Genomic DNA, 15,260 nt, shown 5'->3' with positions numbered 1-15,260 from the left:
CATTGAAAATCTCTTTCAGATTATATCTCCCAGATTCACTGGCAATCCCTGGAATTTCACTGTATTTTCTGCATATCTTCTAGCCCTTCCACTTCCATTTATACTTGATTTCTTGACCTCAGATGTGTCCTGTGAGTCCCATTTATTCCTCCTCCTTCTTTTCTGCTGATAACTCCTTTGATGTTGCTTCCCAATGTAAAGGAAAGCATGGTCCTAGCCAGGAGGACTTAGGGTGAGTCATTTCTAAATTTCTTGCCGAATTCTCGACCAGGAAAAATATATTAAGACTTTATGGAAAATTAACTCTTGCAGTGCTTCTATAAAAGTTTTCCCCAACTTCATGAATTTCTGTTTCACCGCCTTTCCGCCAGTCATCGGCCAGCTGAACGTGTGGTCTTAGGCTTTCCTGACCTCCACCGGGAACACAGCATGGGGGGTGCAAATAATCTTTGCCCGTTTTTCTGTCCCCCGTTGCAACAGAGGCGTCCTGGGGACTGTGGTGACCTGCACTATGTCTAGAAGCAGTGGTTCCTCAGAAGCCGGAGCTGCTGGGGGCTGCTTGCAGGGTTGCTGCACCGCGAGTTCCCAGGGAAACTGTGGCTGGTGTCCGCTGGTGGAGCTGAGGGCTGGATCTTTCCTTCATTTTAGGTCTCTATTACAAATGTTAATAAACAAAAAAATATTGCAAGTAATTTGAATTCGCTTCTCAACCGAAGCTTCCTAGTGTAATATCTGAAATACATATTTTATGTTACCCTGTTTTATCTGTTCTGTCTTATGTACTCTTTTCTTTTGATACATAGCCTATTTTTCATGCGCATTTTTTCCTTATAAAGATGTACTGTTTATTAGTTAAAATTCTCATCTCTGAAATTGTGCCCTTGAGCATATGAGTACAATCACCATAACTTAATTTAGATATGCTGCTGTGAATGATGGCAGGCTAGATCCTAGGTGGTTAATGCCAAATGATCCTTCCTCTAATGAAAGTGCTGGTGGACACATATAATAGATACGCATGTGTACAAGTAATACCAACATGAGAATGATTTCTCTCCTAAACACATAGTCTGCAGTTATTCCAAAACATCAAGAATCTGCACCTGAAATGCCATGACTTAGTAGAGAACAACATATGCAATTTGCTTATTTATACAATTACTCTCCTTTCTGTGATGCCATTCTTTTTTAGGGATGTGCATTGCCATTTTCTACTAGCTTTATTTGCATCTCTTCTTGTCCGGAAGAAAACAGAGTTATTTTGAAACTTGAACGCGGAAGTCAAATTTTATTGTAGTACTCATGATGTCCGGGGGTGTGACTGCCAAATAATATCCAGAACACTTCTATTTTCATAGTAATGTCTTGGATGTCAGCCATGCATTTTCCGCTGAATTAATGAATATCATGTAGCTATATCTACCACTGCTGCCAGGAACATAAGAATAAATGGTAATATTTCTGAAATAGTATGTACATAAGATTACTTCTTGTTAGTGGGTTTTAAGCTTGCACCTTTATTCTTTCAATTGATCCTATTTACCTGCTCTGACTTACTAACCTATATAAATAAGAGAGTCCTTTTTCATGTTCTTGTTACATAAAATCTAAATTCAGCTGTCAGTGCACCATCTTAAAACTTAATCTGCAGGCAACATCGAGAAATAGGCTACACTGGGGGGAAAAAAGAAGTCTTCCCTCAACGTTTTCAAACACTGTAAAATGCAAGTGATAATGTCTTGAAACAGAAGTAGGCAGAGTATTGCTAATATTATTTTAATTATTAATCCACCTCAAAAACTCTTCAGCCAGGGAACCTTCCTTTCTCAATGGGATTAACCACTGAGAACATTACAAATGCTGCAAACACCTACATATTTGTACAAAGATAACCCCCTGTTACAGCGGATACGTTCTTTTTTTATCCTTTCTTATTTATACCAGCATGATTCATTAACAGTTATTTCTGAGATGAAGAAATGTAGGCTACTAATATAATTTAAAATGCTGTTATTTTAATGAATGTCAGCAATGTTTTAGTTTCTTTTTAAGACCAAATGTCTAAATGGAACTAAGGATAGTGAGACAATTATCAGCTTAAATTATTGGGCTTTATCTTTTAAAGATCCTACTTGGTAACATGACTTTAGATAGAGCTTGCCCTCCTCTATTTAGAAGAGAAGATATTTTGAGGGTTGAATGGTTGCATTGCGTATCTACTACGTGCAGCATAAAATACAATTGGAAATTTGCAGTGAGAGACTCTCTACTCGGGTAACCCAAATGTGCATCGTCTCAAAAGTGTAGGTATAACTTACTTGGTGCTCACAGTGCTTAGGTCCACTTTGGAATTGAGACGATGAGGATAAGAGCAAATGAGGAATTCTTGCTCACAACTTGCAGGTTCATGGGCTTCAGGAAGGCTGCAGAGCCAACGGTTTAGTTCTCTTGGCACTTAGTTTATGGTTTGTTGATAATACCTCTGCCAGAATAAAAATGGGCTCCTTTTGCTGCTCTACTGTAAAATAAGAATGAAAGTGGTAATGCAAGTTTTTGTCATTAAATACATCATAAAGTAGCGTGCAGCTGTGGGAAGCCAACCAGCAGAGTGAAAAGCTTTCCCAGTTCTCTAGTTCCTTTGCTAACAGTTCAAGCCCAGTTATGTCTCTTCAGTAAAATACCGTATTCTTTTCTCAATGAACATATTACCCTCAAAGCGCAATAAGGTATTAAAAAGATACAGTAATGTTCTATTAACTGCTTGATTGTTCCCTCCTCTCTTCACCATTGAACTTTGGCGTATGATGATTGGATGACTTTTTCCACTATTGTTAGGCATTTATGCGTTGTGACCTCCTATAAATCTTCCTCTTCTGGATAAGGTACATCATACACTGTTTTCTTGCCCTGCTCCCCCCGTTCTATCTCTATCCATTTGTCTTCCTTGCTAATTTCATGTAACTTTGCCAGGACACGGTATCTTCTAGAAATTATCTTTCCTGATGCACTCTTATGTGCCATTTATTTCCTGTTGCCTCTGGGTGGCAGGAAGATTATCCTTAGAGAACTGGTGATAGAAGCAGTGAAAGGCAGCTGTAGCCATGAGAGGAAGGGAAAACGAGATTGAAAAATGGCAGCGAAGGACACCAAGATTTAAGAGTTGAAGAAGAGGGAGGAACTGGAGCCAAAAGAAGATACTGTGAATTTGTTTCTTTGCTGTTCTCTTGTAATTCCAGCCTTGGGCTAACTCATGCACAAACTTTAATGTCATGGCTTGGTGTCTTCTGTCACTTGCCCTGCAGGAAATCAGGAATAACTGTATGTTTGAGAGACACTTGAGCTGGAGATGGGCTATAAAGCTGGCATTCATAGTAGGTATACTTCTCTATCCTTACACACCTTGTGCTATCATTTCGACTTCTGCACAGGTACTGTAAAATGTTGTCAGAGCCGAGTGGATGCATTACATATCTGATGTGCTGGGGGAATAGTGCTGAAAGATAAAAAGCCTGGAGAATTGGATCCAACTGACTGACACCTAAAATAGTACAAACAAATTTACCCAAGGCCCCCCACATATAGACAACAATTACTGTTGTCTATATAAATTCTACTAGCATAATGCACGTGCCTCTCGCACACCGTTTGACCACTTTGGCTAGTTATGTATTTTTTAACTTCTACGAGAGTCCAATCTTTTTTTTTTTCCCCCCATTGAGAGCAAGATACACTTTTCAGTTATGAAAATGGTGTTATTCTAAATAAAACTGACATGATCCACCAACACTTTTGGAAGCACAGATGCTTTGTCCCACTATTTACTAAAGAGGTTCACACTTAGATTAAAGCAGTGAAATCAAATCACTGAATAAAGCCTGGAACAACATAATGATTTAAGGAATTCGTTGAGAGCTTTTGGTAGGAGGAGAGTTACACAAAGGCAAAATTAGATTGTTTTCTGTACAACACCAGAACGCAGAAACAGCATGCAATCCCAATATTGGTACATTTGTTTTTCTAAGCATCTTGTGTAGTTTCATTTGTCTTTGTTCTCCTCTGCAACATCAGACTGCAACCCACAAATTTGTATACTGCATCCAAGGCCCATCATTGTCAGACATTAAAAGAAGAATCAGGCATCTTTGTTTGCAGGAGCTACCAGCCATGAAAATCTCCTCTCTCTGAATGACACCGCATATTTATTATTTTTTTTTCAGCATAAACTATGTGGGTTGGGAAATGCACAGCCCCCTGATGTTAAATGATATTTTCCCCAACTTCATGTATACATAATGCAAAGAACAAAATTAATTTGTTGTGTAATTCAGTGGTTCTGGGTGGTTCTGCATCAGGACTAGATTTCCCAGTGTATTATTAGTGGAGAAAATTGCACCGTCCTTTCACCAGCTTGTTTAAAGAGCATAAGAATTTGCAGTGAGATATAATTATATTTGATTTGTATTTTCTGTCGTATTGTTGGAGGTGAAAGTATGCAGCTTCAGGGGTTCACACTTGAATGCTTTCAGTTCAAGCTGATAGTCTGAGCTAAATAGATCTTTCTGTCCAGCTACCGTACAAGTTGTTAATCTCTTGCTTCAACGACACTTCTAAGTAGCTGGTTGCTAATAGTCCACTGCTGCATAAAGATGAACAATTCTGGATGAGTTCTACTTGCTGATGAAAACAGACCTTGAAATAAGCCCAGTCCATATTTAAAGAGGTCAATTAAAACAAGGAGTTCCATGTTTTATCTACTGCAGATCGCCCATTGCCTTTTTTTGAAATGGTTCACAATAGCTATTTACTTTTTAAAAGATTTTGTTTTTCCTTGTCTTCACAACCAACAGAGAAAACTGTTTGTTATCTGGGTGCACAGATGTCTACAAGGTAGATACAAACATTTACTGTAGTTATTTGTATTATTCGGAGTAAGATTAGATGTTACTTTCGACCCAAACACGTATAATGGAAGTGAGGGGCTATGGGTGCTCCGGGAGCGTAAAACGTTGGAGAAAGCCTTCCCAGAGCCGGCCTTCCCGTTCCCCACCTCTGGCTGAGGGAGAATACTCTGCAGAAACAGAACTACGTAAAATACAGGTTCTTATTTGGATGAGTTGCTCTTTTGTTATAGGAGTGTACCTGTTAGAATGAAAGCGAGCCGTACATATTTTATTCAAATAGGCTGCTTTCCTCGGCATTGCCGATAGATTTCAATCACGCTTCAGAACTCTCCTTCAGCTCTTGTAGCTTTCTCTCATTGCATTTGCTTTTCTCTCTCTTCAAGCTGCGACTTGTAAGACATCTCGCTCATTATTGGCCATTGTTTCCTCCCCACTTCCAGCCTTTCGCTGAAAAAGGAGGGTTTCATTTTCCCACCTTTTAACCTTCCATTGTTCCGCTTCTGCCTGCACCCCTCACCCAGATTCCTCACGCAATTGCAGGCTACAAAGCAGCGTCTCATCCTTGGGGACTGAGGTTTTATTTCGGTTCTCAGGTAGATTCTAATCTGTGTATCCGTATCGCTGCAGTCAGAGCTTCAGCTGTTTGTGGGTATTGCCACATTTAGCCCTGTAAATTTTTTTTTAAAAAAGGGAAACCCCGTGATAGTCAAGCTCTTTCGGATCATAATTTCTAAACCTATTATCTTCTAACCTATCAAAGAGATTTCAGACATTTGTTCTGACGTGTTACAAGTTTTAAGCAATAGTTAGCAATTTTTAAATGTAGTCCAAGTAGAAGATTCTCTGTATCTTCTTGATATTGTGTAAGCATCTGAAAGTAAAGCCATCAGGTGAACATGTCTCCCTTCTGCACAAGCATGCAGATCTTTGAATGTTATTCTTGCATTACTGCTGTAATCTTGGTGAAGGCTTATTTATAATCATTTGAGTATGGCAAGAAGGAGGGATTGATTTTCATTTCCCATGATTTTAAGCTCATTTATATGGCAACTGTATATTCATCAACTGTTAAAATTCCTCTGAAATTTACCCACAAATCTAGACACCTCACATGCTTAGTTATTAAAATACTTCTAATAACAGGAATTCGGTAAAGTGTTTTCTGCAGAATTGGAGAGCCTAGCAGTGGCCAGTTCACCACGCAAAATATCGCCTCTAATTAAGCCATCCACACAGCTCTGGCTTTTGCTGGATATCCGAGAGCCTTTCCAATTCCTCGTTGGTGTTTTTCTAAGCAAGTTCTGTGAATGTAGTCGGTTCCTGGTGAGAGCAGAGTGAGGCTAGCCCTTGTCACATAGAGCAAAGTTTGGGGACGGCAATCTAGCAGAAATGCCAGGTGACGGAAGGGACGTCTGGCACATGGCTGTGTAACTTGCACTGCTATTTTTTGTTTTTTCTTTCTAATTGAGAACTCTTGCCATCTGTTCCTGAGCCATCCCGCTGCTGTCCTTTCCTCCACACAGTCTCCTGCCCCCATTCTACCCTTCAAACTTGGACGGATTGCCTGAAGGCTACTAACAAGAGCTGACTGATACCGCGAGTAGCTGGGTGGGTGGTAAGAAGATGCTCACGGTGGCGAGAGAGATACTAATGTCAGGTCGGCTGAGGCTGAGCTCTTTGAGCATTGTTTGAGTGGGATCAGATCCTTCATTCTCAGTGCTGGTTTAACTGCATGTTCCTGAGCAAACTCCCCAGATTTTTTCAGAAAATTAATTAAAAAAACCCCTTTGCTTTAGAAAATAGGTTTAGTTGTTCCTCTGAGGTGGATTCCTTCCAAATCTGTCACCGCTGCCTGTGTTCCCGACCACCTTGTGGCTTTCTGGAATAAGTAAGTAATCCAGAAGCACTGTACCAACCCAGAGTTTTTTTGGGTTGGTTTTTTTTTTTTTTTTTTTTTTTTCCTTAGGAGTCTTTTTGTACTTTACAGTCTATATTTGAATCTGTCTTTTCTTGTCTAACTCTCCATTTGGTGGCTTGGCATACAGGAAGCCTATTTTACAGTGGAGAGAAATGCATTTATACATGCTAAGAACTGTATTTTTAACAAAAACCTAGATGTGTATACAAGTTAAAGGGATTTTTTCTGGCAAGAACTCCAAAATGGACAAAATCAAAAAAGAATAAAGGCAATCATAACTGTGTTCTACCATCATCTGGGAAGCCCTTGGTCTTAGAGGTGTGTTGGGGGCGCAATTAAGTAAGAGCATGTTCGGTCAGATAATTTTTTCCTTTTTCTAAAGGCATTTAAGTGCCTAAAAGTAGATCCTCTAGGGTATGTAAGTCACTGATTTGCCATAGATTTCTAATGGGAGCTATGGACTGAAATACCTGGAAAATTTGGGAGCCTGATGTTACAAATGTGCAAAAAAATGCTAATCAAAATTAACTTAAGAGCCCATGTTTTGATTCCTGTTTAAGGGGGCCTTTTCTTCTCAGAGACATCCCCATGCAGAGCTCACACGCATTTTCCTGAACACCTACAGAAGAAGTATGGAAATTAAGGCTTACCTCTCCTCTGTTTGTATGGTTCTTCATGATTTTTAGATTATGGATGCTAATGGCTTTTGGGTTATATAGTTGTCGTGTGCTAGCGTAGTCAAATTATTAGGCTTTTGTCCCAAGCTAATAATTCCAAGACTACCATTGTGAGGCAGAAAATCTTTCTGGAAAAGGTGGAAGCTGCTGTAATATTTTCTTTTTTAACTTCCCAACACCACAGATTTTGGGACTTCAGTTAAAATAAACAAATTCTAATAAGCTATTAGTGAAAACTGGAAAAATCCAGAAACCGCAGCTGCAAATAGTTCACTGACTTCTTGGATTGTCATATTTTCCAATTGTACAATAGTGTTTATTGCAGTAGGCTCTTCCATGTAGGAAGAAATTATATTTCCTGTGTTGGGGAAAAGGCAGACAGTTAAGTGGAATAAAATGGTCACTCATCAGGTGATATATCTGATAGTGTAGATCAGAAAGACTTCCCACAATTTCCACAAAACTCAATAATTTCAGGTGACTTTAATATTTGTTATGTTTTTATAACACTGATTAGAAACCTCTAGATGATGAAATGCTACAGCTCCAGCAAGAATCTAATAAAAACACCCCCTGGGATTGATTTTGATTGACGACAGTTGCCTGTCTGTTTTTATTTTACTGTATATGAACGGACATGAAATGAGCACAATTGAGTTAACCCTTTCATCGCCTAACTGCTGTGATTAGGTACTTAGGCTATCATTACTTTGAAACACTGACACCCACACAAAGAAAAAGGCAGCTTGAGGATTCAGCTCCCGAGTTTCTACACCAGTGTCACCTTGTCAGTAAAATGCTCAGGATGTTCGGTTTAGAGGAACATGAGCAACGCTGAGATCCCGTCCCTTTGGAGACAGTTAATGCTCATAGCCTGTATGTAATTTTCTGTGACTGGTGGTATGCTTATTAAAGCACAGAACTGAGCATAGGGAGGCAGTGGTTTTCTTCTTGTCCTTTGGGCACGGCAGGTAATTCTCCTCTTGAAGTATACGGGGATCAACCTATGCTCTGTATTGTCAATGGACAACCGTGCAGCGGCACAGCCCGTAGGTTATCATGCGATTGCTAAAAGTAAGGACCACCAGCAAGCACTTGCCCAACTTTTACAAAGGACCATCTCAGCCCCATCAGGAAGCAAAAATTAAGATTACAGTCTCTTTCCTGAGCATTTCAGGAGCAACCACCGTAAAACTCGCTTCTGTTGGTCTCCATTTGGCTATCGAAGCAGGAGTACTACCAGATACTGAGGTTTTCATGCAGGATTCGTGAGCCCTCGCATACTGTTGGCTAAGTTTAGTTAGAAAACAGGATGGAAATGTAAAATACTATTAATAATTATAGTTCCTTTGTCATTTGTAGCTCCAAATATAATCAGGGGGATTGAATGAAGATATTAGAAAAAGTAACGCGCAGAAGCTCGTAATTCAAATTAGTGGCACGGTTGTTCTGGTGTAGCAGTTCTTGTTCTGGAAACGGTATTGATTCTTTGGGGGAGTTAATTAATGCACATATTTATAAGTTAGCAAATAACAGGTCAAAGTTATTCTTTAGAAAGCTTTGCATCTTTTCAAAGTTAAGAAGAAAATTCTTCCTGTCGAATAAAGGCATTTAATGATGTACATATGCTGTGTCCGACATTTCCTCTGGTAAGATTTCCACCTGCTAAAAATAGTCGCTTTTAAAAATAAATTGAACCAAAGTGTAAAATTATATAATTAAGAGAAATGTTCCTTTCTTTTTAAATTAATAACTATGTAAACACCACAATGTTTAGTTTAAACTATTCCATTTATTTATGCTTACTAATTCTTTTCAGTGTTACGGTACATATGAGATAATTATGCATACAGAGGTTAAATTCATTTAAGTCATTTATTTTCTGTCTTGAAGCAGTTTTCTCAGTAAGAAAAAGACCCAATTTTCAAAATAGATGCATTAGCGATCAGCAGAGATGTCTGAAATGGAATAAATATTTATTAACTGTTATATAGTTGATACTATTTGAAGGCAGTTTTTTTAATGTAGGTTAATCTTTTTTTTAAAGAGTGAATTTCCTGTTCTTTGGAATCTTTATATCTTACATTTAACTAGTTATGCCTAAAATTCTTGTGATTGTTAGCACCTCCCCCTTGCTTCCTATCTGCCCATTTCAGTTATTTGCTCTTCCCCTGGGAGAATGTTTGCACTGGCTGGCGTAGCTATCTATAGAATATCTATAGAATTTTTTTCAGAATTAGTACTTTAAAAAGTGCAATGGCTACATCATTTATTTTCTGGCATCTGCACTGAATTTAGCAAAGCGGCTTGGTCAAATTTTCTTATTTTTATCCTGTGCGGAAAGAAATTCTGGTTTATTCCAGCGCAGTGGAAGGGGAGTGGAAAATAAGTGTGCTTGTATCTCATCTGTTTCAGACTGGAATATAGGCCATGTTAAGATATTCTGTTTAGTGCCAGTTTTATCTCCATTCTTAACGTAGTCATTGTGTGAAGCTTGGTGTGATTTGTACTTTTCTTCAAATTGGCTCTTTGGAGCATTGCAGTAAGCAAGCAAATAAATAGCGAAAAGCAAATAAATAGCGAAAAGCAAATAAGTAGCGAAAAGCAAATAAATAGCAAAGAGCAAAAAAATAACAAAAAGCCTCTGCGCACAGAGTCAGCTGTGCAAGTTTAAAAGCTAAATGCACTTCTGCAGCAGCTCTCATCTCTGTCGAGGTTTTCCTTTCCCCAGTTGCAGCCTGCGGAGCGCCGCTGCAAAGTACCTTTTCGCACCTCGCTCCCCCCTGCCCTTCGCATATAGGAATTTTTGGCCCCCTCGGAGCTCTGGCCGCCCGCACCTCCCTCAGCCCCGGCGTTTGCTCCTGCACAAATGCAGCGCTCGCGAAAGCAAGGGTATCTATCGTCTGCAAGGCTGTGGCGGTGGTGTTCACATGACTAATGCTGTGAAAGATAGCAAGATTTTTTTTTTTTTTGAGCAGCTCCAGTCTATGCACAGTTGGCTCCCAGCTGACAGACAGAATGTGGGGTGGGCTTTGTCACCAGAACGCTGGGTACTGCTTGCCCAGCTATGCTCGCAATTACACAGTGCCCAGAAACCTGCTGCTTATGTCAGGGTGCAGGCAGCCTGAACACATAGAAATTGGGTAGCTTTATTATTTTTTTTTTATTTTTTTATTTTTTTTTGCCTCTTTCTTCCCAGCAAAGGTTATATAATGAGGGGATTGCTGCTAAAGTAAAAAGGGAAAATGAAGTCTTTGTTAAATGCCTTCACAAAGAAAGAAGGTAAGCAATGAAAGCAGAACACTTTGATGTTTCAGACCGGTGTTTTCTTGTGTACATTTAATATGACTGGCTTAGTGACTCTATAATTAATCAATTCCTGCAATTTCTTTTTCAAAATTATTTTGTGTTAGACAGTCCATTTAGGTAGCTGATTATTAAGGCTGGGTGTGACTTTATTCATTTTAGGTTTTTCTCTGAAGAGTCAAGTAGTTATAAAAATGTGTTTGTTCCCTAAGGAATGCATTTGAAGACATGTAAGGAATTTCCTAGGTGAATTTTTGTCAGTGAATGGTGTTGAATTGCCCCTTCAGATGTATGAAATGCCAGGAATAGAATTCTGAGAGCTGGAGGAAGGATTAAATGGTACTTTCAGGTATGATTTTAGGGATGATAATTTTAAACTTTAGGGGCATGAAATTAGTCCAGACATTTTTCGTGTCATTTTTGATGAAGTGTTTTTCCCAAACAAGTTTTGCAACAGTTATGCTTACAGTTCTGAACATGGTGAAATATTAGGGAAAACCAATGTCCAACAGGGGTTAAAGCGTGGACATTTGCATTTCATCATTTTGTGTTGTAGTTATTTTTTTATTGTGAAAATAATATAAATAATGCCTATAAGAAGCAGCTAAAAAAATATCCACCCACTTACAGTTTGCAGATTGCTGGGGAAAAGAAACAGTTGGGTGGAATATTAATCACTTTAGGCACGGAAATGCTTATTTTTAACTCTTTCTATAAAAGATTTGTGTTAGACATACGTCAATTGGTGTAATTAGTTGTCCCCTTTCCCGTTTATTTTCTGTAGTAAAGGCTAATTTTGCTTGTAGTTCTCTGCTTAAGAATAGAACATTAATAGGAAAGCAAAAGCAAACTCCTAAATGGTCATGTCAAATCCTTCTAAGGTGTGTAAGGGCAAAAGAATTAATTGAATCTGGTACCTGGAGAGTGTGTATACGTACAAAACATACGCCGTTTCTTAGTAGGAATGAATGTGCCAGTTTTGGGTTTTCTAAAATCTGTCGGTATAAACGTGCTCAGCAGTTCTCCGTCCGTCCTGTCGCCGTGCCTGAGCACCGTGCCCCTCGTGCTCCCTCCCACTCCTGCCAGGAGATATCCCACCAACCTCTCAAAAGTTACAGTAAACATCCCCCCAAGGTTGGCAATATTCAGCTTTATCAGTCTGTGGCTGGAAGGCTCGGCAGTCTGCTTCGAGCGTTACCTCTTTAAGGTCATGAAAAATTAAAATCTAAGGGTCAGATCCAATTTTTACCGAAGTCCAAGGCAAACTTCGGTGACCCTAAGGGAACAGCATTCGACCTTCAGGTAGCAAACCTGGATGTGCAAAACATTCCCTTTTTTGTGTACTTTCTCCGAATGATTACAGTAGCTATTCTGCTTTATTGTACCTGGGAAAGGTCCCTGTCTTCAATGAAATAATGTCTAGAGCCGTATTCCAATGGCAAAAATACAGGAAGGCACAAAGGGCACGTCTATGTCACATACATCAATCTAGAGGATCTGTATAGGTCAATTTTGGAAATCAGTGCTGTGAGATTTCTTTAAGTTAGTACTAACTGGGGCTTTCACCGTGACATTTAAAGCACCAAGGTGCTTTCAGTGACATACTCTGCTGCTGTGAAACCTTAAAAAAATATTAAATATGAAAAAACTTGGAATATTCTGAAAAATAGATAGTTTCTAGCATAAATATTGGACTTCTATGCTCTATCCCCTTTAACAGCTTTTAAAGACTATTTCCCTTATTTCAGCCTTGTTTCAAATGAAATATGATGGAAATGAATTTAAAGACCTTTCTCTCTCTGCACACTGTTCTCTTGTGTGGTTGTTCTGATGTTGTTGAGCTATTTACCGTAGAAAGTTTCAGCTCATTAGAAATAGGATGTTATTTTAAAATATTCAGAATCGCAGTTAATCATAAACCGATTCTGGTGAAAATTATATAAACCCTTTTTTTACTAGAAGTTCCATCTTTAAGTTATAAATATGCTTTCAGTTTTGCTCTGAAACCTTAAATTTTGCTGTGTTCTCTCAATTAAAGGCTGTATTTCAAGGCAGGACAGATTGATTCCTATGTATATTCATATTTATGTGAATTTATTTACTTGCACAGTATGACAGACGTTCTTATTCGGGGTTTTGTGTGTTTTTGAAGGGTATTGAATGCGTAGACATTTCTGGCACTTTATAAATGGCATTTACTGGCACTTTAGACATGTAGGATGATATTTTGTGGGGCTTCTTTCCCAACTGAAATATGATTTTTTTTGAAAATTACAACAGCTCAATAAAGTCCTCAGAATAATGCCTGGCTGCCTTTTCTTAGTTATACTCCTGTGACTTTTCAGATGTAAATATGTGCACTTTGGATCAAATCCTGCCACCCCACTGAGTTCCACTGAAATTAATGAGAGTAGTTGCCTGAATGGGGACCAAGGCAAGTGTGAGTTTTCGGGGTCAGATCCTTTATTACCTTACAATATGGGTAGGAAATCCCATCACATCTAGTGATAGCTGGGTGCCTTTTATTAGGAAATTTGCCTTTTGAGTTGCACTTAGAACTAGCTGACCCACTACGGTGAGAAAAGGAGATCTGGAAAATGTAGTGTCTGCTTGTACAAATTCTCGTACGACCGCAGCACTGTACCAATAACACTGATGAAAGCATGGGCCCTCTGGTTTGTATTACATTTTTATTGCCCTTGCTTTTGTTTTCTGTTATGACTGTTTCATTAAGTGGTATATCGCAGCCTTTGGGTACAGCGATGTTCTCTTTGGGACACAGCACGTGACGAAGTGAGTGCATTACCCTCGGGTGATATGTTCTATATACAATAGTAATAGATGCAGTAGAAATGCCTAGATTAGAAAGAGAGGAATACCTAGGGATTATAGCAGTGTAATAGAGTTCTGCCAGGAGAAGAACCTATGTCCTCAATTTTTAACCTGGAAGATGGGGATAAGGTGACTGTTAACACTACAGACTTCAGGTTAGGCCTGAACTTGCAATGGAACAAAATTCTCCCGGTTTGGTTGCCAATGGGAGAAGGAAGTTAGAAGATCACGCATCAAAAATTCTGCCGATCAGCCCTCTTCCATGGCTTTCTGATTGAATATGACAAGATAGCATGAATATGAACTTTTCGAGACTCAATATTGACAATAATGAGGTGTTTCCCGTTTCCCAGGCCATGGTTCAGACTGTTAGCAGACTCATGCCGCCGGTGTCACCTAACTGTTTATTAAAGGCAATAAACAGGTTAACGTTGCCCAGTTGTTTTCGGTTTTAATGGTGTTCTAAAGATAATGAATTCGATTAGCGATGCAGGCAAGGTACAGTTTCTGTCTCGGCAGGAGAAACAGTGCCATATGTTGCTAAATCTTTTTATGGGGTGGTAAACACATATGAATGGTGAAATCATCTGAGATTACCCTGGATGTCTTTCTTTACACAGTGCCCTTTAGAGAGGCTCCGACCTATTCAAACAGAAGGCGGAGACCCCCAAGCACCTTAGCAGCACCTCGGATCTTGCTTCGTTCCAACAGCGACAACAATCTGAACATCAACAACCTCCCCGAGTGGTCAGCCTCCTCCTCTGCTTCTTCACACCGCAGCCTTTCACCTCATCTACTTCAACAGATGCAGAATAATCCTAATGGAACTGTAAAAACTGTGGGGAGTTACACTCCATCCTCCCGGAGCCGGTCGCCATCCCTGAACAGGCTGGGGGAGGATGCCAAACGGCAGCAGCACAGGCACATCAGGTGACTTTTTTGACTATTTGCACAGCATGAGATATCCCTAACGTCATCATGCTGGACTGCTATGTTCTTCTTTGTTATTTATATACCCCTTTTGCACTCTATATAATCTATAGGTAATAAAATCTCAGCACAGTGGAACATGTCCAAGTGTGAATGTTTTAATTGGAAGCTCCAGTCAAAGCCAGCTGTTTCCTCGTGGAGCTCCAGCAGCCAGGCAGGCTTTAAAGTTCAGCAAAGCTCAGCAGTGACTGTTGAGTTTGCAACTCCAAGTCAGGGTGCTAGTTCTCAAGATCTTTTAACACTTGAAATAATGATTGCATTTAACAGAAAAGTAAAATGTTTCTGAGATACTTGATCCCTTCATGAAACTGCTGGTCATGCCTGAAACCCATGTTGGAGCTGCTCATGGGTGATGGAGCAGAGACTGTTTAAGTTCTCCCTTCTGTAGATGTGTGCCGAACCAAAGAGTAAAGCAGGGGGAATAGCTGGGGGGAATAAGTGGGGCTGTGTAGGAGGCTGGCCTAGAGCAAAAGAGGCTTCTTGAGCTGGTGGTGGTAGATGTCGTGGGCTTCTTCCATGATTATCTTCGCTGCCGGGTTTTGCATTCCCTATGACCTTACTGCTTTTCCTTTCCTCTTGAATTACAAATGTCATTTAGCAGGCACTCTCTGCAAATATCCTGCAGCTGTGTCCCAC

At 39.6% G+C, this 15,260-nt stretch overlaps 1 protein-coding gene across 7 annotated transcripts in view; it reads left to right on the top strand.

Moving 5' to 3' along the window:
• The window catches only part of SHANK2 (SH3 and multiple ankyrin repeat domains 2), a 363,833-nt gene that overhangs the window by 119,254 nt on the left and 229,319 nt on the right, over positions 1-15,260 (top strand). For 6 of the 7 annotated variants that reach the window (XM_049821258.1, XM_049821256.1, XM_049821257.1 and 3 more), the window contains one exon: positions 14,255-14,564. In XM_049821258.1, the coding sequence (XP_049677215.1) occupies positions 14,255-14,564 (310 nt within the window). Of the gene's footprint in view, positions 1-10,695; positions 10,779-14,254; positions 14,565-15,260 lie in introns of those variants that run through there. The other variant, XM_049821262.1, reaches the window with a different exon arrangement.

This window comes from Accipiter gentilis, chromosome 17, assembly GCF_929443795.1.
Source record: "Accipiter gentilis chromosome 17, bAccGen1.1, whole genome shotgun sequence".
NCBI lineage: Eukaryota > Metazoa > Chordata > Aves > Accipitriformes > Accipitridae > Astur > Astur gentilis.
Note: the sequence above shows the minus strand (reverse complement) of the source record. Positions and strands in the feature narration are given on the sequence as shown.